The 24,079-nt window shown below is 46.5% G+C and overlaps 1 protein-coding gene across 1 annotated transcript in view; it reads left to right on the top strand.

Moving 5' to 3' along the window:
• Positions 1-24,079, top strand: part of Ilf3 (interleukin enhancer binding factor 3) — a 39,919-nt gene that overhangs the window by 6,601 nt on the left and 9,239 nt on the right. Inside the window, exons 2-11 of the mRNA XM_023716926.1 lie at positions 14,343-14,438; positions 14,754-14,792; positions 15,238-15,467; positions 15,574-15,751; positions 19,873-20,020; positions 21,251-21,342; positions 21,712-21,807; positions 22,792-22,903; positions 23,332-23,429; positions 23,988-24,078. Coding sequence (XP_023572694.1) covers positions 14,436-14,438; positions 14,754-14,792; positions 15,238-15,467; positions 15,574-15,751; positions 19,873-20,020; positions 21,251-21,342; positions 21,712-21,807; positions 22,792-22,903; positions 23,332-23,429; positions 23,988-24,078 — 1,087 coding nt within the window. The 5' untranslated portion in view covers positions 14,343-14,435. The remainder of the gene's footprint in view (positions 1-14,342; positions 14,439-14,753; positions 14,793-15,237; positions 15,468-15,573; positions 15,752-19,872; positions 20,021-21,250; positions 21,343-21,711; positions 21,808-22,791; positions 22,904-23,331; positions 23,430-23,987; position 24,079) is intronic.

The following is a 24,079-nucleotide window of genomic DNA, read 5'->3' as shown; positions in this document are numbered from 1 at the left end:
GCATGTGGTGCTGGGGGATTGAACCGCGGTCCCTGTGCTTTGCTAAGCTTGTTCTAAGTAGGTGCTTTAGACCACTGAGCCATCTCACCAGCCCCATCCTCAGCTCTTTGACATGGTTTATTTTTGTCTTATTTGTTTATTTATTTGTTGCATAACCTGGGATTGAACTCAGGCCCCTGTGCTTGCCAGGCAAGTGCTTATTCTATTGAGCTATCTCCCCGGCCCCTATTTATTTATTTATTTGTATTTTAGGGAAGGGTCTACAATGTGTTCAGGGTCTCATTACTAGGTTGACTCCTAGTGATCCACCTGCTTACAGCCTCACAAGAGCTGGGATTACAAGTGTGCACCACCACACCCAGTCTCAATTGCCATTTCAGTGCTGGCACGCCTATTTTTGTCTTTAGAAAAATGTATTTTATTCATTTATTCATTTTTTTATTTGGTACAGGTTCTTGCTGTGCACCTCGGATTCATGATCCTCTTGTCTCAGCCTCTCCAGCATTGGGATTATAGGCCTCTGCACCACACCTGCCCATTGTCTGTGGCTGGTTCCACATGCAGGCCGGTGCACAGTACTGGGGTTGGGACCTGGGTCCTTGAACTTGCCACGCAAGTGCTTAGACCACCGAGCTATCCTCCCAGCCCTATTTTTGTTTCTCTTTTTGAGACAAGGTCTCATGTAGTTCAGGCAGGTCTCACAGTGATCCAGCCTCTCGAGTGCTGGGATTACAGGCATGCACTACCATGGCCTTTATAACATTCTTTAGACAACAGAATGTAGAACTAGTGATTGGGTTAGTGACTGCCAGGTTTAGGGAACACGATTGTGACCCAGAAGAGCAGTTAGTTGATGGATCTTTTTGCCCTCACAGTTCTCAATACTTTAACCATATTGGTGTTGTTACAATGTTCTGTAGTTGTACAAGATGTTGACTTCTGGGGGATGAGAATAAAGCAAATCTCCCTTGTTTCTGTTTGTGAAGCTGCAGTTAGGAGCAAAAGAGCTCACTTGGTGCTATGACAGGCCTCTATAATCCTAGCTCATCCCAGCTACTCCAGAGGTTGAAACGTGTTGATCACGATCCCAAGAGTTGGGATCTGTCTGTGCAACATAGTGAGATCACTAATGTTTTACCTATTTTGCTATTATAAGTGAACCCAGGGTCTTGCACTAAGTTAAATCACCAGCTCATCCAGGGTTTTTTTTGTTTTTGTTTTTAAGACAGGATTTCACTATGTAGAACAGGCTAGCCTAGAACTCACAGTGATCCTCTTGCCTCTGTGTATTTTATTTATTTTTACTAGGAATCGAGGACCTTGCACCTGCCAGGTAGGCACTGTGATGCTGATCTATATCCCAAGCCCCAGTTTTTTTTTTAAATTTTATTTATTTGTGTGTGTGTGTGTGTGTGTGTGTGGCCAGCTCAGCCCACCAGAGGGCGGGGCTGGCTGGCATGTGGTGCTGGGGGATTGAACCGCAGTCCCTGTGCTTTGCTAAGCTTGTTCTAAGTAGGTGCTTTAGACCACTGAGCCATCTCACCAGCCCCTGTTTTGTTTTGTTTTTAATGTGCTTCAATGGATATTTTTTAAAAATGTTTCCTTTATTATGGTGAGCTCAGCCCATGCTGGGGGCGGGGCTGGCATGGCATGTGGTGCTGGGGATCGGACTGAGGTCCCTGCATGCTTGCCTAAACTTGACTAAGCAGGCACTTTAGACCACTGAGCTATCTCGCCAGCCCCTTGTTTTTGTTTTTGTTCTTGTTTTTTTTTAGGAAGGGTCTACAGGATGTTCAGGGTGTCTGCTAGATCGGGTACGTAGTGATCCGCCTGTTTACCGCCTCCCAAGAGCTGGGATTACAGGCATGTGCCACCATGCCCAGTCTCAGTCAATGGCTGTGTGCACCCCTGGGGGCGGAGCAGTCCTCAGGATCAAACCCCGGCCCCTGCACCTGCAATCTGCTGAGCTATTTGACTGACCCTGTTTTTTATTTTTAAATGATCTGTGTAGCTCAGGCAGGCCTAGAACTTGCTAAGCTTACAGGTGTGTGCCAACTCATCAAGCTAAGATCTTGTTTCTGGGTGGGGGAGATAGCTCAACGGTCTAAGTGCATGCCTGGCAAGTGCAAAGACCTGAGTTTGATCCTCAGTGCTACATGCTGTGCTGCTCAAGGGTCTTCTGGGTGTGGTGGCACACTGTAATCCCAGTGCTAGGGAGGCTAAGACAGGAAGATCACTACAAGTCTGAACTGCATAGGGACACCCTGTATCAAAATAAAAAATAAAAAATTTTAAAAATTTCTTTAGGGGCTGGTGAGATGGCTCAGTGGTCTAAAGCACCTACTTAGAGCAAGCTTAGCAAATCACAGGGACCGCAGTTCAATACCCCAGCACCACATGCCAGCCAGCCCCGCCCCCTGGTGGGCTGAACTAGCCCCCCCCCCAAATAAATAAATAAAATTTAAAAAATTTTTTAGAAAAAGGCCTTTGTTCTTCTTTCTTTTATTTATTTATTTTTTGTGAAACTGGGGACAGGACTCAGGCCCTTGCGCTTGCCAAGCAAGTGCTTATTTTGCTGAGCCATCTTCCCCGGCCTTTACAGGGTCTTGCTATGCAGTTCAGACTTGTAATAATCCTCCTGTCTCAGCCTCCCCAGCACTGAGATTACGGACAAGTGTGGGCCACAACACCCAGTTCTGGCCTACATGGCATGTGGTACTGGGGATTGAACTCGTATCCTTGCACTTGCCAGGCAGGCGCTTAGACTGCTGAGCTATCTCTCCAGCTCAACTTTGTTTCTTTTTCTTTTTTTTTTTTTTTTTAATTTTTATTTATTTATTCATTTATTTAGTGTGTGTGTGTGTGTGTATGTGGCCAGGTCAGCCCACCAGGGGGCGGGGCTGGCTGGCATGTGGTGCTGGGGGATTGAACCGTAGTCCCTGTGCTTCGCTAAGCCTGTTCTAAGTAGGTGCTTTAGACCACTGAGCCATCTCACCAGCCCTCAACTTTGTTTCTTTAAAGAAAGAAGAGGGCCATATCCTCCAGGTGAAAAAATAAAAGTTATCCTTGCAATACAGATCTCTGTGTTGATTATTAGCCTTTTTTTTTTTTTTTTTTTTTTTTTTGCGGACCCAGGGATCAAACTCACGCGCTTGCACTTGCCAGGGAAGCGCTTATTCCACTGAGCCATCTCCGCAGCCCCCAATTATTAGCATTCTTGAAGAGAAGAACTTTTTTTAATTTCCTTGACTAGAAGAGGAAAGCACTTTAGGGAGAAATGAGCATATTAGATTGCACATGAAATTACAAAAAACAAAAATCCAAGGAGTTACCGTTACAGTAGCTTTGCAGCATTGCTTCTGCTCCCAGCCAGATGTATGAGGATGTCCTAGGCTTTCTTTCCTCAGCCTCAGCTCCCAGGACACCCTGAACAGAGGTTTGCTAATTTTCATTGGAAGTTATGGTAAACATCTTTCCTGTGACACTGTATCTCTTCATAGGCAGATTTAAAAGCCTGTCTGTTGGGTCATACAAGAGCAGTTAAGTTGATCTTACTACATTGTATTTTTAGTACACAAAGTGTTTTACCATATTGTCACTTTTATTTTTACTTTGGCAGTGCTGCAAATTGAATTCAGGGCTTTGTGAATGCTAGGCAAGCATTCTACCGCTGAGCTCTTATCACCAACTCTTTATTTATTTATTTATTTATTTAGTGGAACCGGGGATTGAACTCAGGCCCTTGCACTTGCCAGGGAAGTGCTTATTCCACTGAGCAATCTCCCCAGCCCCTCAGCTTTTTTATTTTAAGACAGAATTTCACCAGACTGCCCAGGCTAGCCTTGATTTTGTGTTGTTCCTGCCTCAGCCTCCAGAGCAGCTACAATTAGAGGTATATGCCACCATGCCCTCCAGAAAGAATGTTCTAACATCAAACATAGCAAAAGAAAATAAATTTGAAGGAGATAGTTCCATAAATTACTAAAAAAATTTTTTCCTAACTTTGACTTCTCCCTGCAAGACTGATATTGCAGACAGAGCTTGGGAGACCATTGTACTGGACTTGAATTTGTGTTGGGTTTTTATGCTTCCTAGAGACATATGGCATAAGTAATTAGGTTGCAAATTGGCGCTGTTTGGCTGGATGGCTGCATTTTTTTTTTTTTTTTTTTAATGTATTTAGTACAGGGTCTCACTACACAGATCAGACTTGTAGTGATCCTCCTGTTTTTCCTCGTCCCAAGCGCTGGTGTTACAGGCCACCATACCCAATCTCAATTGCAATCTCGGCGTCCTGGGGGGTGGGGCACACGCTGGCCACTTCACTCTGCCCAAGTGGTGCTTTTTCCAATGAGCTATCTGGCTCGCGCTATGGCTGGATCATTTTTTATTAAAATTGTTCTCCATCTGTCCTTGGTGATGCACATCTGTAAACAGTCAGGAGCAGTCAGTCATTGGACCCTCTCTCCTCACAGCTCAGGATGGAGCTGCTCCAGCGTTCAGGAAACGCAGAGCTGGCTTGAGCCCGTGTAAATCCTAAAGCTTAATTCTCTTTCCACCTTGGGTGTTCACTTCAAGGCTGTTCTTCCAAGGTGCGAGGAAGACTTTAAGATCTGTTAAACATGGGACAGACAGATGGGGTCATGGCTGGTTCATTCTCTAAGATTTGCTTATCTGTGCTGGCTAACGTGGGATGCCTTTCCAGCTGCAAGTGCTGTAAGCCTTATTGTAATGAGGGAAAGGTCAGAAAGAAGTTCATTGCTCCACAGGCCTAAAGGGTTGTGGTTTTAAACCTCTCAAGTCTGCATGCAGTGAATGGGCTGATTTCAAGAACAAAAAGGAAACCTGATCCTTCCATGTTAGAACTTCCCAACTCACACAAAATCAAATTTAACATCCTAATACTTCACACTTAACCGCCTGCCACTTCAGTGAGGCTATTCTTACTGGTGCCCTCTTCTGAGTCATGACCATGATTGCAGGAACAGCTTTTGTGCATGGTTTGGTTGGTGGGAGGCAGTGTGGAATCTGGCCTGTAGGTAAGTAGGTGGCATATGTAATCAGGTTCCAAGTTGGCAACCATTTGGCTGGATTATTTCCGTTAAAATGGTTCTCCACCTGTCCTTGGTGATGCATATCTGTAAAGTGACTTTATTAGTAGCAAGTGGGGGCCAAGGAGATGGCTCAGTGGAATAAGCACTTCCCTGGCAAGTGCAAGGGTCTGAGTTCAATCTCCAGTTCTCCAAAAAAAAAAAAAAAGCAAGTGGGTCCTGTCTCCTCACAGCTCAGGATAGAGCCGCTCCAGTGTTAAGGAAACCCAGAGCTGGCTTGAGCCCGTGTAGATGCTAAAGCTTTATTCTGTTTGCACCTTCTTGCCAGCATTGTTACTCCCTGAAAATCTCTTAGAAAGGAAGTTTCCATTCACCAAGGCGACTCTAGGGTGAATTCATGTGGTAGAATCCGTAGAGAATTAAAGGCCACAGCTCAGCTGGATTGGATGACAGATCTGTGTTGTTCTGGAGGGCCAGTGAGGTTAGTTTTGTTGTTCTGCAAAGAAAGGATAGCTCCAGGATTTTTTTGGGGGGGGGGAGCAGGGATTGATCAGACCCTTGCACTTGCCAGGGAAGCACTTATTCTACTGACCCATCTTCCCGGCCATAGCCCCAGTTTTTTTTTTTTTTTTTTTTTTAATTTTTATTTATTTATTTATTTATTTATTTTGTGTGGAGGGGCAGCTCAGCCCACCAGGGGGCGGGGCTGGCTGGCATGTGGTGCTGAGGGATTGAACCGCAGTCCTTGTGTTTTGCTTAGCTTAGCTTGTTCTAAGTAGGTGCTTTAGACCACTGAGCCATCTCACCAGCCCCTAGCCCCAGTTTTTATTTTTATTTTTTTAATATTTATGTCATTTATTTTGTGTGTGTGGCCAGTTCAGCCCACCAGGGGGCGGGGCTGGCTGGCATGTGGTGTTGGAGGATTGAACCATGGTCCCTGTGCTTAGCTTAGCTTAGCTTGTTCTAAGTAGGTGCTTTAGACCACTGAGCCATCTCACCAGCCCCTAGCCCCAGTTTTTAAACATTAGTTTTAGTCTACCAAAATCCCAAGACATTGCCACAGTGACCTGGTCCAGAGGACGGCCTGGGGTTGAATGGGCCCTATCAGTGGGTGTGGCAGCCTACCTAAGCCAGCCATGTCACCAGCACCTCAGCTCAAGGTCCTGTGCTAGGCCTACACCCTGAACCAAGGATGAAGTGAGGCTGCATCTGCCTCCCAGGCATTCAAGCCCTCATCTTTTTTGGGGGGGTTCCCAAGTTTTATTCAAGAACTCATAAAAAATATTTCAGACAGAAGAGCTTTAATCCTCATCTTCCTCCTCCTTTAGGTCCTGGTTAATCTGTAAGTAACATAATTTGTAACTCTCTTTGCTGCTAGCTACACACAACCAGTCTCGCTGATTATTCTTCAATTTTTTTTTGTGAGATATTTCATATACCTTTTGGAAAAAGGCACCTCGGAAGTCATGGTAATCTTGCTCTTGCTCCTTTCAATGGTGACTGCCCCTCCACTGAGATTCCCGGTTTTGCTGTTCACCTTGATTCTTTCCTGGAGAAACTCCTCAAAAATGGCAGCATCCATGATTCCATCTTCTACAGGATGTGTGCAATCAAGGGTGAACTTCAGGGCTGAGGACATGGCTCAGTGGAATAAACGCTAGCCTGGTAAGCGCAAAGGCCTGAGTTCAATCCCTGGTTCTGACAAAAAAATAAAATAAAGAATTGTTGGAAAAAAAAAAGGGGGGGGTGAACTTGAGGACCTGCTTTTTTTTGCCCCCCTGTGCCGCAAGCTTTTTCATGGGCGCTGTGGCAGCCAAGGAATCCTCAGAGCCCTCATCTTGAGCAGTGCAAGCAGCAGATGCAGATCTGTGACTGGACTCTGTGTGTAGACAGCTATCTGGGGCTTGTGCTGTCCTGGGGACACCTTGGGTGGGAGGATGTGTTGACCTGGTGAATACTATTTTATTCCCAGTTAGTAGAAATGTGGTTTCCCCTTAGTGTGCACTACCACACCCAGAAGTGGCTTTCATTTTTGTGATTTATTTCAAGCCAGGTAGCTGAAAGTTGCAGCCTTCTGCATGTTAACTGGAGTTTACGGGGCCAGGGAGATGGCTCAGTGGAATAAAACGCTTGCCTGGCAAGCACAAGGGCCTGAGTTCAATCCCTGGTTCTACCAAAAAAAAAAAAGAAAAAAGCAAAACTGGAGTTTACTGGGTTTTAATTATTTACAGTTGTATTTTTTTTTGGTCTTTTGAAATAAAAGACTGTAATTGTGCTATCCAGAGAATTTTGACTGCTGCATATGCTCAAGCTCTGCACCTTTAAAAAGCAAGGGTGAGGGGCTGGTGAGATAGCTCAGTGGTCTAAAGCGCCTGCTTAGGCAAAAGCGTAGAGACCACGGTTCGATCCCCGGCACCACATGCCACACTAGCCCCACCTCCAGGGTGGGCTGAGTTGGCCACAATAAATAAAATAATTTTTAAAAATTAAAAAAAAAAAAAGCAAGTGTGAGCCTGCTGCTTCCTGCTTGAGCCCTGATATCCCCAGACACCATTTGGAATTTTTCCAACATTCATTAGTTTTGCCAACTGAGACCTTCATTATAGAGAGAAATGTTATTTCTCCTGGATCTTAGTTGTCCTGCACAGAGCCAGTAAGAACTCTCTCAGGTCACTTCAGCTTTCACTGCGAGTTTGCACTCTATCACATCCAGTGTGTCTGGGCCCTCTGATAACTGTAGTATATGGCCCCTGTCTGCCTGGTACATTTCCTGTTCCAGCGATGGGTCAGCCCCTTCTCCAGGGAACTCATTTGAGACATTCAGTCCCAAAGCCCTTTAATAAGTCTTTGCGCCCAGAGCCTTGCTAAAATGCTGTGTTTTGTCTTTGCAGTGGAGAGTTGTATGTGAAGCATGCTAGATTTGACCAAGAAGGATGGAACTTTTCCTTTAGGATGCTCTTGTTTTCTTTTAGCCAGAGAGCAAGGACTGGTCTGCCTTGTCTTGTCACTGTTCTGGAATCTGGCCCAGTGCTTGGCAGGGGATGGGGTATTTGCTAAATACTCCTTGAGTGAGTGATTGGCCAGCTTGATGAGACTACAGTATAGCTTTGGCCATGACTGGCTGCTGTGTGATACAGGACTTGAAGGGTCATCAGGTATGACTGACTCCTTACCATGTTGCTCAAGGTATTTCCCCAGCTTGTCATAAAACAGGATGTGGTTTTCTGAGCCTTGGGTTTTTAGTTTATCTGCTGTGGCTATACTTTAGTGTTAAAGTTTTCTAAGACAAAGTTGTCAAGTTGGGCACAGTGTCACAAGCAAAAGCCCCTCCTCAGAAGGATGAAGTAGGATGATCACAAGTTCAAGACCAGCCTATCTGAAAGTAAAATTTAAAAGGAGTGTTGGGGCTGTGGACATAGCTCAGCAGTCTAAGCGCCTGCCTAGGCGAGCAGAAGGACCTGGGTTCGATCTGCGGTACTGCATGCCTTGCTGGCTCTGCCCTGGGTGCACCGAACTGGCCACTGGGACTGGGTGTGGTGTCACATGCCTGTAATCCTAGTACTGGGGAGGCTGAAACAGGAGGATCATCACGAGTCCAAGCTGCATAGTGAGACCTGTACCATATACATAAAAGAAAACTAAAAAATAAAAAGGGGTGTGGATGTAGCTCCATAATAGAACAGTATTAAAAAGAAAAGCCAGGTGCCGTTGTGCATGCTGTAATCCTAGCACCCAGGAGGCTGAGGCAAGAGGATTGCCACAAATTTGAGACTAGCCTAGGCTACTTAGTTCAAAGCCAGCTTGAAGTACATAATGAGACCCTGTCCCAAACAATCATGGAACTTTTTAGACGTGTATAGATAGATTCCACTGTATTCATCTCCCAGCTTCAACAGCTATCAGTGTTTTGTGTTTTTATTTTGTCCTTTTTTTTTTTTTTAATTCATTAATTTATTTGTGTGTGTGTGTGTGGCCAGCTCAGCCCACCAGGGGGTGGTGCTGGCTGGCATGTGGTGCTGGGGGATTGAACCGCAGTACCTATGATTTGCTAAGCTTGTTCTAAGTAGGTGCTTTAGACCACTGAGCCATCTCACCAGCCCTTATTTTGTCCTTCTACACCCCCCTCCAGAGTATTTTAGAGCGAATACCAGATTGCTAGTTTTAGCCATAGCTTATCTGAAATTTGCATGGAACACAACCACCACTTCCTTCATGTTTAGCTGGACAGTAAATCCTTAATACAGGGGACATGTGGCCATGCACATTGCATATTACTTAGCTTCCACAAACCTGGTAGTATCATTCTGAGGGTTCTGAAATTCGTGTTCCAAGCATTAGATAGGTTGGTTCATTTAATTTTCATAGTCCTCTTGCAGAGGGTGGAAGGCTGTTTCCATATTACATATAAGACAAGTCAAATCCATGGAAACTGTTGAAGGCCACATAGCTTGTGGCTGAGCATGCACTAGGTGACTATATGGGGATGGCTCAGCTCTCCAAGAGCTCATGCACAGCAAGCATTGCCCCCAGGGACTGGTCTCTACCTCTCCCAGCTGTGGTCCCTCATACTCTCTGAATCATCCCTCCTTCCCTTGTCATAAGCTTTGGCCCTACAGGTCCTGTTCATTTCCTGGCTTTTGCAAGGCTGTCACCTACCATTCTTCTCTTAGGTATGAACTTTCAACTTTGAAACTGTTAGCATTGTGGGCCTACCAAATAGCTCAGTGGATTTAGGTGCCTGCAAGCAGGCACAGGGGCTGGGAGTTCTATCCCCAGGCCTGCCATACCAGTCCTGCCCCCAGGGTATGCTGAGCTGGCTGGGGATTGAGACTGGGCATGGTGGCGCGCCTGTAATCCCAGCTCTTAGGAGGCTGTAAACAGGTGGATCACTATGAGTTGGTCTAGTAGTGAGATTCTGAACACCCTGTAGACCCTTCCCTAACGTACAAAAAGAAGAAAAAGGAAAAGAAACTGTTAGTATTGCAATTCAAATTGCTAGGTAGTCCTAAAGAGCTGTGGTGAGTTTATTTGGTCTTAAAACTTGCATCGTTCCAGGCGTTGAGCCTGCTGTCCCACTCATGACTGTAGATGGAAAGCACACTGCTGTATGGTTGGAGAGGAAGGTAGATTTATCTGAATGTGTATTAGGCAACTGTGTTTTTTGTTGTTTATTCATTTATTTTTGATATGGGGGATGGAACTCAAGACCTTATGCTTTGCTAAGCAGACATTTATGTCACAGAACTATATCCCCAAACCCTGTTGTTGGGGCCGGGGAGATGGCTCAGTAGGATAAGCGCTTGACTGGCACATGAAAGGATCTGAGTTCAATCCCCAGTTCTGCCAAAAAAAAAAAAAAAAAAGAACCCAAAAAACAAAAAAACCCAAACCCTGTTGTTAATTCATTCAGCATGGGCCAGAAGGTTTGCACAGAGTGGGGATTGAGTAGGTTATAGTCAGCACCTTAGAGAACAACATTGTAATCATAGCTACTTCTGTCTTGAAGACATTAGTTGGTTGTCTTTCTCAGCATCTGCGAAGTTAAGCCTGAAAGGGTGTCTGTCCATTCAATGTAGTTGTTACACCTGCCTGAAAAGATTGCCAGAAAGTTACTGCTTTTTGTTCCACAGAAGCCCTTTTGGCCCCTGTCCCAAGGCCCCTGAGTTCTTGCCCTTCTCTTCCTTCCCTAGGCACCAAGGATTTTTGGGTAGTTCTTTTTTTCTTTGGTGGTACCAGGGATTGAACTCATGACCTTGCACTTGCCAGGCAAGCACTTATTCCACTGAGCTATCTCCCCAGCCCGTTTTTTTTTTTTTTTTATATTTTTTAAAATGAAAAAGTCATTTCTACAAGGTAGGGTTGCATTCTTTTTTTTTTTTTTTTTTTTTTTTTTATTCAGGGTCTCACTCTAGTTCAGACTCCTCCTGTCTCAGCCTCCCTAGTGCTGGGATTACAGGCATGTGTCACCATGCCTTGTTCTGGGGCTGGCAGGCATGCCATATTGGGGATCAAACTCGGGACCTTGCGCTTGCCAGGCAGGCCCTTATGCCACTGAGCTATCTCCCCAGCCCTTTTGAATGGTTCTGTCATTACGTAAGATTTATAAGGGACTAAGTTTCCCAGGTGAGATTGGATTTTTAATTTTTTTACTTTTTATTTGTTTATTTATTTTTGGTTTTTACTGTACTGGGGACTGAACTCAGGACCTTGTACTTACCATGCAGGCACTTATGCCACTGAGCTATCTTCCCCAGCCCCCCCCTTTTTTTTTTACTTTTTGTCTTTTTTATTTTTTTAACTTAGTGGGGGGGGGTCTACAGGGTCTTATGACATAGATGGGACTTGTAGTGATCCTCCTGTTTTCAGCCTCTCAAATGCTAAAATTAAAGGCGTGCACCACCACACCAGGACTCAATTGCGGTCTAAGGGTGCCCCAGGGGCCAGGCCTGCATGGCAAGTCAGGGATCAAACCCTTTCCCCTGTATCTGCCTAAGCAGGCACTTTAGTCTGCTGAGCTATTTGGTCGCTAGCTATTTGGTCATCCCTACTTTCTGTCTTTTTGAGACAGGGTCTTGCTATGCAGTTCAGGCTGGCCTTGCGCTCACTTTGTAGTCCAGGCTGGTCTTGAACTTGCAGAGATCCTCCACCCCAGCAAGCCCTGGGATTAAAGTTACCACCAGGGCTTTGGAATTTGTCTTTCTTTTCTTTTAAATGTGTTTAGTTCGGGGTCTACAGGGTCTCACTACATAGATTGGACTCCTAGTGATCCTCCTGTTTACAGCCTCCCAAGTGCTGGGATTACAGGCCTGCACCGCCATGCCCAGTCTACAGTGCCAGGGCCGGCACTGTAGGCCCAAGGTTCGAACCCCCAGCCCCTGCCTCTGCCAAAGCAGGCATTTTAATCTGCTGAGCTATTTGGCAGGCCCTAAGATTGGAATTTATGATCCTCCTGCTTCAGCCTAAATTCTGGGATTGTAGATGTGCGTTACTGTGTTCTGCTCAAACACCAAGATTTTACATCTTTTCCTATAGCATTTTTGGGACACTGGCTAATATTTATTGTCTTGTTTCAACCTTCAACGTGTTTCTTTTGGCTTGTATCACCTGAGGATACTTGTCCCGTGCTTGTGCCATGGGGTGGTTCAGAGGCACCTAGCTGCTAGCAGTGAGACATGAATCATGGCCCCATTGTGAATGTGTTAAGCCTTTAAAGATGTAATCAGCCAGATGAGGGTGCTAAGGGATATTTCCCAAAGATAGTCAAATCTTAAATTTTATCTTTGGCTAGGCGTGGTGGCACATGCCTGTAATCCCAGCACTTGGGAGGCAGAGGCAAGAGTATCACTGTAAATTTAAGGCCAGACCATACTACTTAGTGAGTTCAAGGCCAGCCTGAACTGCATAATGGGGCTCATTCCCTGCCCTTCCCCCCAAAAAAATAAAAGAAAAAAATTGAAATCTTCTTTGGGAGTGGAGAGAATTCTTCAGTCTTAACAAGGTTATTTGAAAATTGCAAGAATGCTCTGTATCTGCCTGTACTCTTTTTCAGTCTAGGCTGCCATAGAAAGTATAAGGACATTGACAGCTTTTTCTTACATCTGTAGTTGAAACCCTAACACCAGATAGTAACTGCTCCAAGTCTGTCAAATGCAGTTTTTACAGCATCCATTCATTGATTTGTTCATTAATTCGTTCATTCAGAGACAGCTTTTGATTTGTAGTTCGGGGACTCCCTAGTACCTGCTGGTGATCCCTCTGTTTCAGCCTCCTGAATTCTGGGATCACAGGTGTAGGACACCACATCTAGGGTGCTTGGTTGGTTGGTTTGTTCCTTCCTCTTCTGGTATTTTTTTCCCCCCTGTACCAGGGATTGAATTCAGGACCCTGCACTTGCCAGGCAAGTGCTTATTCTACTAAGCTATCTCCCCAGGCTCTGTTCCTCCCTCTTCTTGCCTTTCCCTTTCCCTTTCCCTTTCGCTTTCCCTTTGCCTTTCTCTCTCCTTCCTTCCTTTTTTTTCTTTTGCTTCTTTTTGGTTCTGGGAATTGGATTTAGTACCTAATGCATTCTAAGTACTGTACATATTTTACTTGCAAGCTGGCAGGCTATTCAGACATAGTGGTACATGCCTATAATTCTTTTTTTTTTGGTACTGGGGATCAGACTCTAGATTGCATGCCAGGCAGGCACTTTAGCCACTGAGCTATCTCCCCGACATGCCTGTAATTCCAGTATTGGGAGACTAAAACAGGAGGATCAAAAGTTTGAGCCTGCTCTGTGCTATGTAGTGAGACCATGTCTCAGAAACAAACCAAGGGGCTGGAGAGATGGCTCAGAATAAGCACTTGCCTGGCAAATGCAAGGACCTGAGTTCAATCCCTGGTTCCACACACACACACACACACACACACACAAAGAAAACAAAAGAAACAAACCAAAAAAAAAGAAAGAAAGAAAAAGAAACCAAAATAAAGAGAAGGAAAAAAACAAGTAGAAAAGGAAGAAGAAAGTAAAAATCATCCAAGTATGGATGTGAGGTCAGATGTAACTTCTAGCAAGCAGCTGTTTCTTTTTTATTGATTGATTTATTGATTGATTTTGCAATACTGGGGATTGAACTCAGAACCCTGCAAGCGCTTAATTTATTGCGCTATCTCCCTGGCCCCAGCTGTTTTTCGTTCTTTCTTTTTTTAATTTTAGGGAAGGGTCTACAGGGTGTTCAGGGTCTCACTACTAGATCGGATTGGTAGTGATCCGCCTGTTTACAGACTCCCAAGAGCTGGGATTACAGGTAGGCACCACCACGCCCAGTCTCAAGTACCATTTTATCAGGCCCCGGGGGTGGGGCCATAGTGGCAGGCCTGGGGATAGAACCTCTGGCCCCTGCTTGTAGGCACCTTAATCCCCTGATCCATTTGGCTGGTCCAAAGCTGCTATTTCCATTTTAATGGTGTTTCTTTTTTTTTTTTTTTTTTTTTTTCTAGAACCGGGGATTGAACTCAGGCCCTTGTGCTTGCCTGGGAAGCACTTATTCCACTGAGCCATCTCCCCAACCCTGGTGTTTCTATTTAGGGTTGTTGAGTGCCTTGTGTATCCTGCTGTGTTGATGGGCCTCTTGGTGAGGTGATAAAATGAACACATGTATAAAATCTTTGGGGGCCAGGGAGAGAGAGCTCAGTGGCATAAGTGCCTGCCTGGCAAGTGCAAGGTCCAGAGTTTGATCCCTGGTACTGCTGAAATAAAATAAAATGAAATGAAATGCTTGGAACTAAACAGATTTTCTGATCTTATAGATAGTTGAAGTATTGGTAACATCAAGGAAATCTGTCACAGTTTGAAAAGTTAAGCAAAAGTTTGATTTCCAGACACTACAGAAAAAAGTGAAAATGGTAAGTTCTTTTCTTTGATTGCAGATACTATTTCTTCATTTATGTACAAAGATGTTTGTAGCAGTTCCCCAAAGCATTTGATTGTGACCATTTTCTATTGGAGTTTTTGAATTAAAAAGTAATATATGTCTCAGTAATTCAAATGCAGTAGTCCCTCCTTATCCGTGTTTTCGCTTCCCGCGGTTTCAGTTACTTGCGGTCCACCGCAGTCTGGAAATATTAAGTGGAAATTCCAGAAATAAGCAATTGATAAATTGTAAATTGCGCCCGGTCCCCATGCCTGCGCCATTCACCTCACTTCATCTCATCACGTAGGCATTGTACCATCACCACTTCACCACGAGAGGAAGAAGGGTGAGTACCTGCACTAAGGTATTTTGAGAGACCACGTCCACATGGACTTTATTCAGGCACTGTTGTAATTGCTCTATTACTAGTAATTCTTAATCTCATACTTGCCTCACTTAGATTAAAATTTACACACATCTGTATGTTGATGAAAGGCATAGTAGATACTGGGTTCAGCACTGTCCACGGTTTCTGGCATCCGCCGGGGTCTTAGAGTGTATCCCCGCGCATAAGGGGGGACTACTGTGGTGTAGAGAGATGAGGTGCCCTGTCCCTTACCTGCTTGGAGGAGAGAACAGTTTACTTGTCCAGGTCCTCAGCCCTTTAGCTGTGCTTGTCTAGTCTTACGCACATGGACGATAGAGAGCAGATGGGCCATGCATCCTAAATGATGAGTGGTGGGTTGCCTGGTGTCTTGGCCTCATTTTTAGCTTAGTTCTCACGTTTCCAGCGTCCAATGCGGATTTTTGTGAATGATGACCGCCATGTGATGGCAAAGCATTCTTCGGTGTATCCGACACAAGAGGAGCTGGAGGCAGTGCAGAACATGGTGTCCCACACGGAACGGGCTCTCAAAGCTGTGTCCGACTGGATTGACGAGCAGGAGAAGGGCAACAGTGAGCAGGCCGAGTCAGACAGCATGGATGTGCCTGCAGACGATGAGAGCAAAGAAGGGGCCGGGTAGGTTCGTGGCATTGTGCTCAGAATCTGTTTCCTAAGAAACGCCTCCTTGCTGGCTTTTGGCTAGACCAGCTCCCTACTGAGCCAGCCTGTGTATGCCCTTCAGGGAACAGAAGGCGGAACACATGACCAGGACCCTTCGGGGCGTGATGCGGGTCGGCCTGGTGGCAAAGGGTCTTCTGCTCAAGGGGGACTTGGATCTAGAGCTGGTGCTGCTATGTAAGGAGAAGCCCACAACTGCCCTTCTGGACAAGGTGGCTGACAACCTGGCCATCCAGCTTGCTGTGAGTGTGATTGGGCAGTGGCGGGGAAGGGAGTGGGGACAGAGTTTGTGGAGTACATGAGGCAGAGGAAGGAAGGACAAGCAAGTGCTGTGTTTCAGGAAGCAGGTGGCCCCTTGAATCTGCTCTGGGGATACCTTTTTAGTAAGAGATAGGTGGGATACCACAGCCACCGAGGGCCTGGGGGAGTCAAGCAGACATTCTGCCAGCTGTGAGGGCTGCACAAGACCAAGAACATTTGAGTTGGGGGTGTCATTCCAGGTCCTAAGGAGGAGTGGATGGTGTTAAGAATTAACTCTTCCTCTTGAGCCAGACCTGGAGATAGATAGATAGATTGGTTGGTTGGTTGATTGATTCTTTTTCTTATACTTGCAATGTGCTGCTAAGCTATATCCCCAGCACCACAGAACTCTTCTTTTTCTTGAGATTGAACTCAGAACTATCACACTAAGCCATACATCCCCAACGTGCCTTTATTTTTTTCTTCTTAAATTTTTAGACAGGATTTTGTTGAGTTGCCCAGGCTGATCTCAAACTTTCAGTCCTCCCACCTCAGCCTCCCAAGAGTGCTGGTATTACAAGCATGTGCCAGCACCCCCAGCTAACACCATTTTTTTTGGGGGGGGCACTTGCTTAAAGGTTTTGTGTTAGTGACAGCCTGTGACATTGGTTGAGCGCTTAACTATAGCAGGAACTGTTCTCTTGAGTATGCTGGCAGTGGGCCTGAGTGCCATAGTCCAGCATCTGAACAACTGGTCCCAGCCTGCAGCCTGGGAGGCCAGAGGGAGTGGTGGAACCCAACTGTACCCCTGCTGTGTGGTCTGCTTCTGTTGCCTGGTACTCACCAAAGACCTAACTACAAAAGAGGGAATTTTAAGTGACTTTTTCTCTTTCGGAACCAGTGATTGAACTCAGGTTAAATGACTTTATTTTATTTTTATTTTTATTTTTTTGTGGAACTGGGGATTCAACTCAGGCCCTTGCGCTTGCCAGGGAAGCACTTATTTCACTAAGCCATCTCCCCGACCCCTAAATGACTTTAAATCTTGTTTCCTTGAGAAGAAAAATGTTCTTGTATAAACACATATTTGTCTCATAGGGCTCATCATTTGTGGTTTAGGACAAAGGACTGCATAGTATGTTAGAAACTACGGAGTAGGGCCAGCGAGATAGCTCAGCGGACTGAAGTGCCTGTTTAGGGGCGTGCAGGGACTACAGTTCTGTTGCCCTGTGTGTGCGTGCTAGCCCTGCCCCCAGGGCAGGCTGAGCTGGCCAGAGTCCTAATCCCAGCACTGGGGAGGCTGAAAGCAGGAGGATCACAAGTCTGAGCGTACTGAGACCTTGCAACAACCAAATACATAAAAAAAAAAAAAAAAAACAAAACTGTTGAGCAGCAACTAACAGTGATGCCCTAAACTGTCTTCCAGTGATGACATTGAAATTTTTTGTTTTTGGTACCAGGATCGAACTAGGGACCTTGCACTTGCTAGGAAGGCGCTTATTCTGCTGAGCTATCTCTCGGCCCTGAAATTATATCCTTGTTTTTAAAAATGTCTAAAGTGAAGCAGATCATTATAAATATTTGTGACAAGCCACTTTTTTTTTTTTTTTTTTTTTCTGGCTTCAGTGCGGAAATCAGGTCCAGTGCCTCCCACATGCTCATCACAAGCCCACCATCAAGCTATAGCCCCGTACGCCCCCAGCCTAGTAATCATTCCATAAACAGAAATAACAGACAGGGGCTGGGTTGTCCTTCCATGGTAGGGTGTGTGATATACATGTGCTTAGCATGTACTAGGGTCAGGGTTCCATGTACTTTTTTTTTTTTTTTCTTTTTCATACCAGGAATCAAACTTGGGACACTGTGCTTGCCAGATAGGCGAGGCGCTCATGCCGCTGAGCCATGTCTCTGGCCCTGAGTTCCATTTTTATTTTAAAGGGTTGGGGGGCAGAAGCAGGACAGAATACCTGTCACTGAAAAATGCTTAGGCATGAGCCAGGCTTGGCACGTTTGTAATCCTAGCACTCAGGAGGCTGAACAGGAGGATTGTTTGATGTCAGTCTGGGCTACATAGTGTTCAAGTCTAGACTGGACTGTGTAGTGGGACCCTGTCTCAAAACAAAACAAAGCAAACAGTGGAGGCAGGAGGACTGCAGATTGGAGCTTGGCCTGGGGAATGTAGTGACTCTTAATCTCACAAGTAAATAAAAAGGTTAGAGATGTGGCTCTGTGGGTATAATTCTCAGTTTCATAAAGTGAAAAAAATCACTTCAGTGGTTTAGTTTCAGTGAAAAAATCACTGCAGTGTCCCTCTTTTCTCCATACACACAGTGGTTCATCTGCACATAAAAGAAGGGTGGTGTGTTCCCCACACTGGGGTTAGAGACAGCACTGTTGCGTGCTTTGTAATGTACAGAGTAGCTGCCTAGCCAAGTTATGTGGCCCAGAAAATTGACTGTGCCGGTGTTGAAAAATCCTAATTTAGCTGAATATGGTGATGCATGTGTCTGGTCTCGGCACTCAGGAGGCTAAGGCAAAATCACTAACAGTTTGAGCCCAGCCTGAACTACATAGTCAGTTCAAGGCTGGCCTGAACTAAATAGTGAGACCTTGTCTCAAAAAACAAAACAAGAAAAATCCTAACTTACATTTTCAGTGCATTTGTTCTCTCTACTATGTAACAGTAAGGAGATTTTGTTCCTTTAGCACACAGTAAAACCTTGAGTTTGTCACTAGTCACACAAACTAGTGTAAAGAAGAAAGTCACACATGTGAGCTGCCCTGCAGGTTTGCAGCAGTGAATACCTTTCTGTCCATCAAAAGGACACAGAGCTTTTCATTGTGGGTGCTTATATCCACGCTATCTGGACTGCGTGGTGCCCTAAATTGTCTTCGTGCAGTGCCTGGTTATAGTGCCCCACACAGCCTTTTGCTGTGGGCATGTTAAGGTCCATTCTGCAAATCAGCAACCTCAGCCTTCTTTTTTGTTTGCACAGGAACTGAACTAAGGACCTTTGGGCTGGCCAAATAGCTCAGTGGATTAAAGCACCTGCTTAGTGAGACACAGGGGCTGGGAGTTTGATCCCCAGGCCTGCCATGCCAGCCCTGCTCCTGGGGCACGCTGAGACGGGATTGAGACTGTGTGTGGTTGCTCAGGCCTGTAATCCCAGAACTTGGAAGGCTATAAACAGGATCACTACGAGTCTGATCTATGCAGTGAGAACCTGTACACCCTGTCCTCAAATTAAAAATCAAAAAACAGGGCTGGCGAGATGGCTCAGTGGTCTAAAGCACCTACTTGGAACAAGCTTGGCAAAGCACAGCTACCGCGGTTCGATCCCCCAGCACCACATGCCAGCCAGCCCGCCCCCTGGTGGGCTGAGCTGCCCCCCCCCCCCACACAATAAATGTTTAAAAAAAAAAAATCAAAAAACAAAACAAAAGTGAATTGAGGACCTTAACGTTTGCCAGGCAGGTGCTGTGCTGTGCCACTGAGCTACATCCCTGGCCCAGTACCCTCAATCTTGATGGGACTGATTGATCCAAAGTTACTACTCAGTGACAAAAGGAGGAATCACATGTGGATTGCTTCCCTGGTACTTAGCTCATTGCTTTTTTTTTTTTTTTTTAAACCAGGAATTGAACTCACAATCTTGCCAGACAGGTGCTGTGCCACTGAACTATATGCCTGGCCCTCATTGCATTTTTTGTTTCATGAATATGTTGCTGTGTCACCCAGGCTGGACTGGAATTTCTCCTGGGCTGAAGTGATGTCTTGCATCACTCAGCCTTTCAGGTAGCTGGGGCTACTGCCTCTGTACCTGGCTTGTGTGTTTTGTTTTTTTAACAGGGTCTCACTGTATAGTCAGAGCTGAATTTATCATCACTGTGTAGCCCAGGCTGGCCTCCGCTTCCCGAGTCCTTGGATGATAGGTGTGCAGCACCATGCCCAGCTTCAGCTCTTTTTTTGTTTCAAGACAGGGTCTCATTAAGTTACTAAGCTACCTGGACTGGACTCAGACTTGCAGTCCTCCTGCCCTCAGCTGCCTAGCTTGCATGGATAACAATGTGTACCGCTGTGCCTGGCCAAGAAAGCGTTTTGAAGCTGAGTTTTCTTTTTCAGGCTGTAACAGAAGACAAATATGAAATACTCCAGTCTGTGGATGATGCTGCAATTGTGATAAAAAACACAAAAGAGCCCCCACTGTCCTTGACCATTCACCTTACATCCCCTGTTGTCAGAGAAGAGATGGAGAAGATGCTAGCTGGAGGTAGGAGGCCGAAACAGGCCTGCAGAACTTTGAGACCAGGTGTTCCTTCTCTGTTCAAATGTGCTATTCAGTTTTGGATTGCTTTGTGTAGCAGGCACAGGTGTAATGTGTCCACCTTTACTCTCTGACTTAGTCTCCCAGTGTCCTTTAGCACTGGGGAGTTTGACCAAATGGTGGCACTAAAAGTGAGTAGCACTTTTTGTAGGAGAATTGCACCATTTTGTTCTGAATCCTAGAGTATCTCAAATGTAAGTGGTAACACTTGTTTCCTTCAAGCCACGCTGTGGCCTTGGAGAAGGGTGTTCCTGGTAACCTCATATCTGGTGATGGTTGACGATAGCCAGATGGTCAGGCAGGAGTGTCACATTAGAGTTGTGAGGTCAATCTGTGCTGCAGCAGTGTCGAAGGAGTCTCAGTTTATTCTCTGCCTGTCAGCTTGGCTGTCTGTGATGCCAGAGCCTGACACAAAGTATTGGATGGTATTTTAAACTGACTCTACACCTTGGATGCTGATTCTGTGTCCATAGTTTATCGTCTGCCCTGGCCTGGTGACATCTCTCCAGGGCAGATGGCTGAACAAGACACACTCTGGCCCTGCTGCACTGTAGGCTGAAGAGGCGCTCAGTGCTGTTAGTGATCACCTTTGGCTCTTCTGATACTGACAACCAAAGCCCTTCTAGTGTATCCACTTAGGGACGCTGGACCTTTGACCAACAGGACTCTCTCTGTCATGGGCTGGGGCTCGGGCAGTCCCGCCTAGTGGGCGGAGGTGATCCCCTTGCCGCAGATGCCTCGGGATGGCTGTTGTGGAAGCAGAGAGGGAGTTTATTTCTACTCCCCCTGCTTTTTGTTTTGTTTTTGCTATTGAAAATTCTAGTCTAGCTGTCATGGGGAGGAAGCAAGGAAACAGTTTTGTTAGAAGATAGGTTCCGCCTATCTTTCCCTCTCCCTCGTAGACTATTCCTTTTAGTATTACTTCCCACTTCTGATTTTGCTTTATGGGTTTTTTGGTTTGTTTGTTTATTTTTTGAGGAGGCCTCCAATTTTTCCAGTTTCCTCTCAGGGCAGAGTTCATTGTCTTCTAGCTTCTCCTTCCCTGCTCAAGGGTGGAGATGAATTCAGATTCTGGGAAACTCAGCTGCCTGGTGGGAAGCTGCCACATCCCCTTTCCACCTGACAGAAACCCCTTGGTCAAACTGTGCCTTGTCTTCTTATTCCATCCATGAATAGAAACGCTATCAGTCAACGACCCCCCGGACGTTCTGGACAGGCAGAAATGCCTTGCTGCCTTGGCGTCCCTCCGACACGCCAAGTGGTTCCAGGTTTGCATTTTGTTCTTCTCTTTGTCTTTTGGTAGCAAATTCCTAAGTTTAACTTGGCTAACTGACCATTAAGGTTTTGTAACATTGATGAGAGCTGTGCTGATCTTAGCACCTGCCACCGTGCAGCTGCTAACAGAGCACACCCCAAAAATTCAACACTTGAGGCTTGTGACAGTACAGGTGGGCTGCTGCTGCTTTGCGTTAAGAGTAACAGCTTCATGTTCATGTGATTAAGTCACTTGTGGCCACACGCTTGGCAGCACACACACTTAGCGTTTACACTTGGCAAAGCAGCACCATGAAACTTCATGTTAGCTTTGTGTTTATGGGGCAGCCGTTCTGAAAAGCATCTATGCTTTCTTTCTCTAGGCCAGGGCCAATGGGCTGAAGTCCTGTGTGATTGTTATCCGAGTCCTAAGGGACCTGTGCACGCGTGTGCCCACCTGGGGTCCTCTCAGAGGATGGGTAAGGCACCTTGCAGACAGTTATGGCCAGCAGGGTGGTGTGTGCAGAGGCCTCCTCAGCGTGGGTGGGCTTGGGCCTTGAGCTCTGGCCGGCCCGCACCTTTTGGACTGGACTGCCTGTTGGGCACTTGCTGCAGCCCTTCCCCTGGGTGGGCTAAGAGTTAGACAAGGACACTCACTGCATGAGGCAGCGACTGCAAATGCTCTTGGACAGCAAGCTAGGGCTCATCCAGCTCTCTTATTTCCATACTGTCCATATTGAAAATCAGTTTGGTGTCTACAAAATTGTCATTTGTTTGGTTATTTACTTTGAGACAGGGTTTCACAGTATAGTTCAGACTGACCCTGAACTAACTTACTATGGAGCCTAGGCTGGGCTTGAAATTTTCAGTGATCCTCCTCCCGGGTACTGGGATTACAGGCATGTGCCACTACGCCCAGAAAATGTTTGTTTTTTTAAAATTCATTCATTCATTCTTTCTTTCTTTCTTTCTTTCTTATTTATTTATTGGGTCTCTCCATGCAGTTCAGACTGGCCTTGAACTCACTTTGTAGCCCAAGCTGTCTCAGAATCGCAACAATCCTGCCTTAGCCTCCCAGGTGCTAGGATTACAGATGTGTACCACCACACCACCCAGCTTTCATTTTATGAAAGTACCTATGCCAAATCCTCAGTGTAGCCTCTTGGGCTGAACAGTATAAAAGGTTTTATGTCTGGTACTCTTAAGAAAAAATTGTCCAAACCATTTATCTGTAGCTAGCGGTAGAGCACTTTGCTCATTTGTGTTTAGTCCTGGCCCCTATTCCCAAGACCATAACAAAAGGGAGAATTTGGTCTGCCTCTGCCCCTGGTATCACCTTCAGCTTTGGTGTCATCACATGGCTGTGACTCCTGTGCCCAGCCCTACTGCCCACTGACAGAGCCTTATCACTTGGGCCATCCTTCAGCCACAGCCAGTTACTCACTGTCCCTCTTGCCTTCCAGCCCCTGGAGCTCCTGTGTGAGAAGTCCATCGGCACGGCCAACAGGCCAATGGGCGCTGGCGAGGCCCTGCGGAGAGTGTTGGAATGCCTGGCGTCAGGCATCGTGATGCCAGGTTGGCGCCTTGTGCTTTGCAAGTGGCAGGGAAACAGGGAAAGGACAGGGATCGGGCCCTGTGGCCCCTCTTCGCTGGTCCACTGACTGGGTTAGGGCAGCAGCAGCTCCATGTCCCCTAGGGTGAAGCATGTGACTACCCTCTTGCACCATCATATCCAGCCCTGTGCCAGGTCCCCAGCCGAGATTCGGAGGGCGGATCCGGGGGCAGTGGTGACCCACTCCCACGTGACTTTCTTGCTCTGAGACACAAGTGGATTATTTCTGTCAAGGGCTGGACGCTGAGTGGGTCACCGAGCTCAGCGTGTTTTCCAGAGCTGGGTGTGGATGGGGCGTGGGGTGTAATGCACCTGGTTCCCTCAGCCAGCACAACTCTACCGAGATGCTAAAGATAATCCTCTGCATATCTTCCTTGTTTCCTGCCTTCAGATGGTTCTGGCATTTATGACCCTTGTGAAAAAGAAGCCACTGATGCTATTGGGCATCTAGACAGACAGCAACGGGAAGATATCACACAGAGTGCGCAGGTATAGTTGTCGCCATTGCCAACGTGAGCCCGTACCCAGTCTGCACTCACTGGCTCCAGTCCCTTGACTGGGTATTCTCAGGGCAGGCCCTGGATCATAGACTCAGGCCGGGGACTGAAGGCGAAGGCACGGTGTGATACAGGGTGCCCCAATCTGGGCTTCTTCTTTCCCTTGGTGCCATGTGTGGTTGTCACTTGCCCCTTGCCTGCCTGAGTGCCATATTTGCACATAAGAGCAGCAGGGCAACATTTGCTATACATCCTGCTCTGGGGTCCTTCCCTGCAGGTCACCACCTGGCTCCGTGTGGCAACCAGGCCCCAGGTTGGGGTCTCCTGTATTTCTCTTGAGGGGGGTGGTCACAGGCTGGCCCTCCCCCGCAGCAAGGCTGGGCACGAGCGCTCAGGTCCTGCCCTGGCTGTTGGGGGACCCTCTTGCTAACGTAGGGGAAAATATTAGCAGCATCTCAGCTCCTGCCCTGGATCAGAAGGTATTAGTGAGCACACACACTGTGACCAGAGGTGCAGGCAGTTGATTCAGACTCTTCTTCCCCTTCTCCAGCATGCACTGCGGCTTGCTGCCTTTGGCCAGCTCCATAAAGTCCTGGGCATGGACCCCCTGCCTTCCAAGATGCCCAAAAAACCAAAGAATGA

This window comes from Octodon degus, unplaced genomic scaffold, assembly GCF_000260255.1.
Source record: "Octodon degus isolate 3935 unplaced genomic scaffold, OctDeg1.0 scaffold00050, whole genome shotgun sequence".
Classification (NCBI taxonomy): domain Eukaryota; kingdom Metazoa; phylum Chordata; class Mammalia; order Rodentia; family Octodontidae; genus Octodon; species Octodon degus.
Note: the sequence above shows the minus strand (reverse complement) of the source record. Positions and strands in the feature narration are given on the sequence as shown.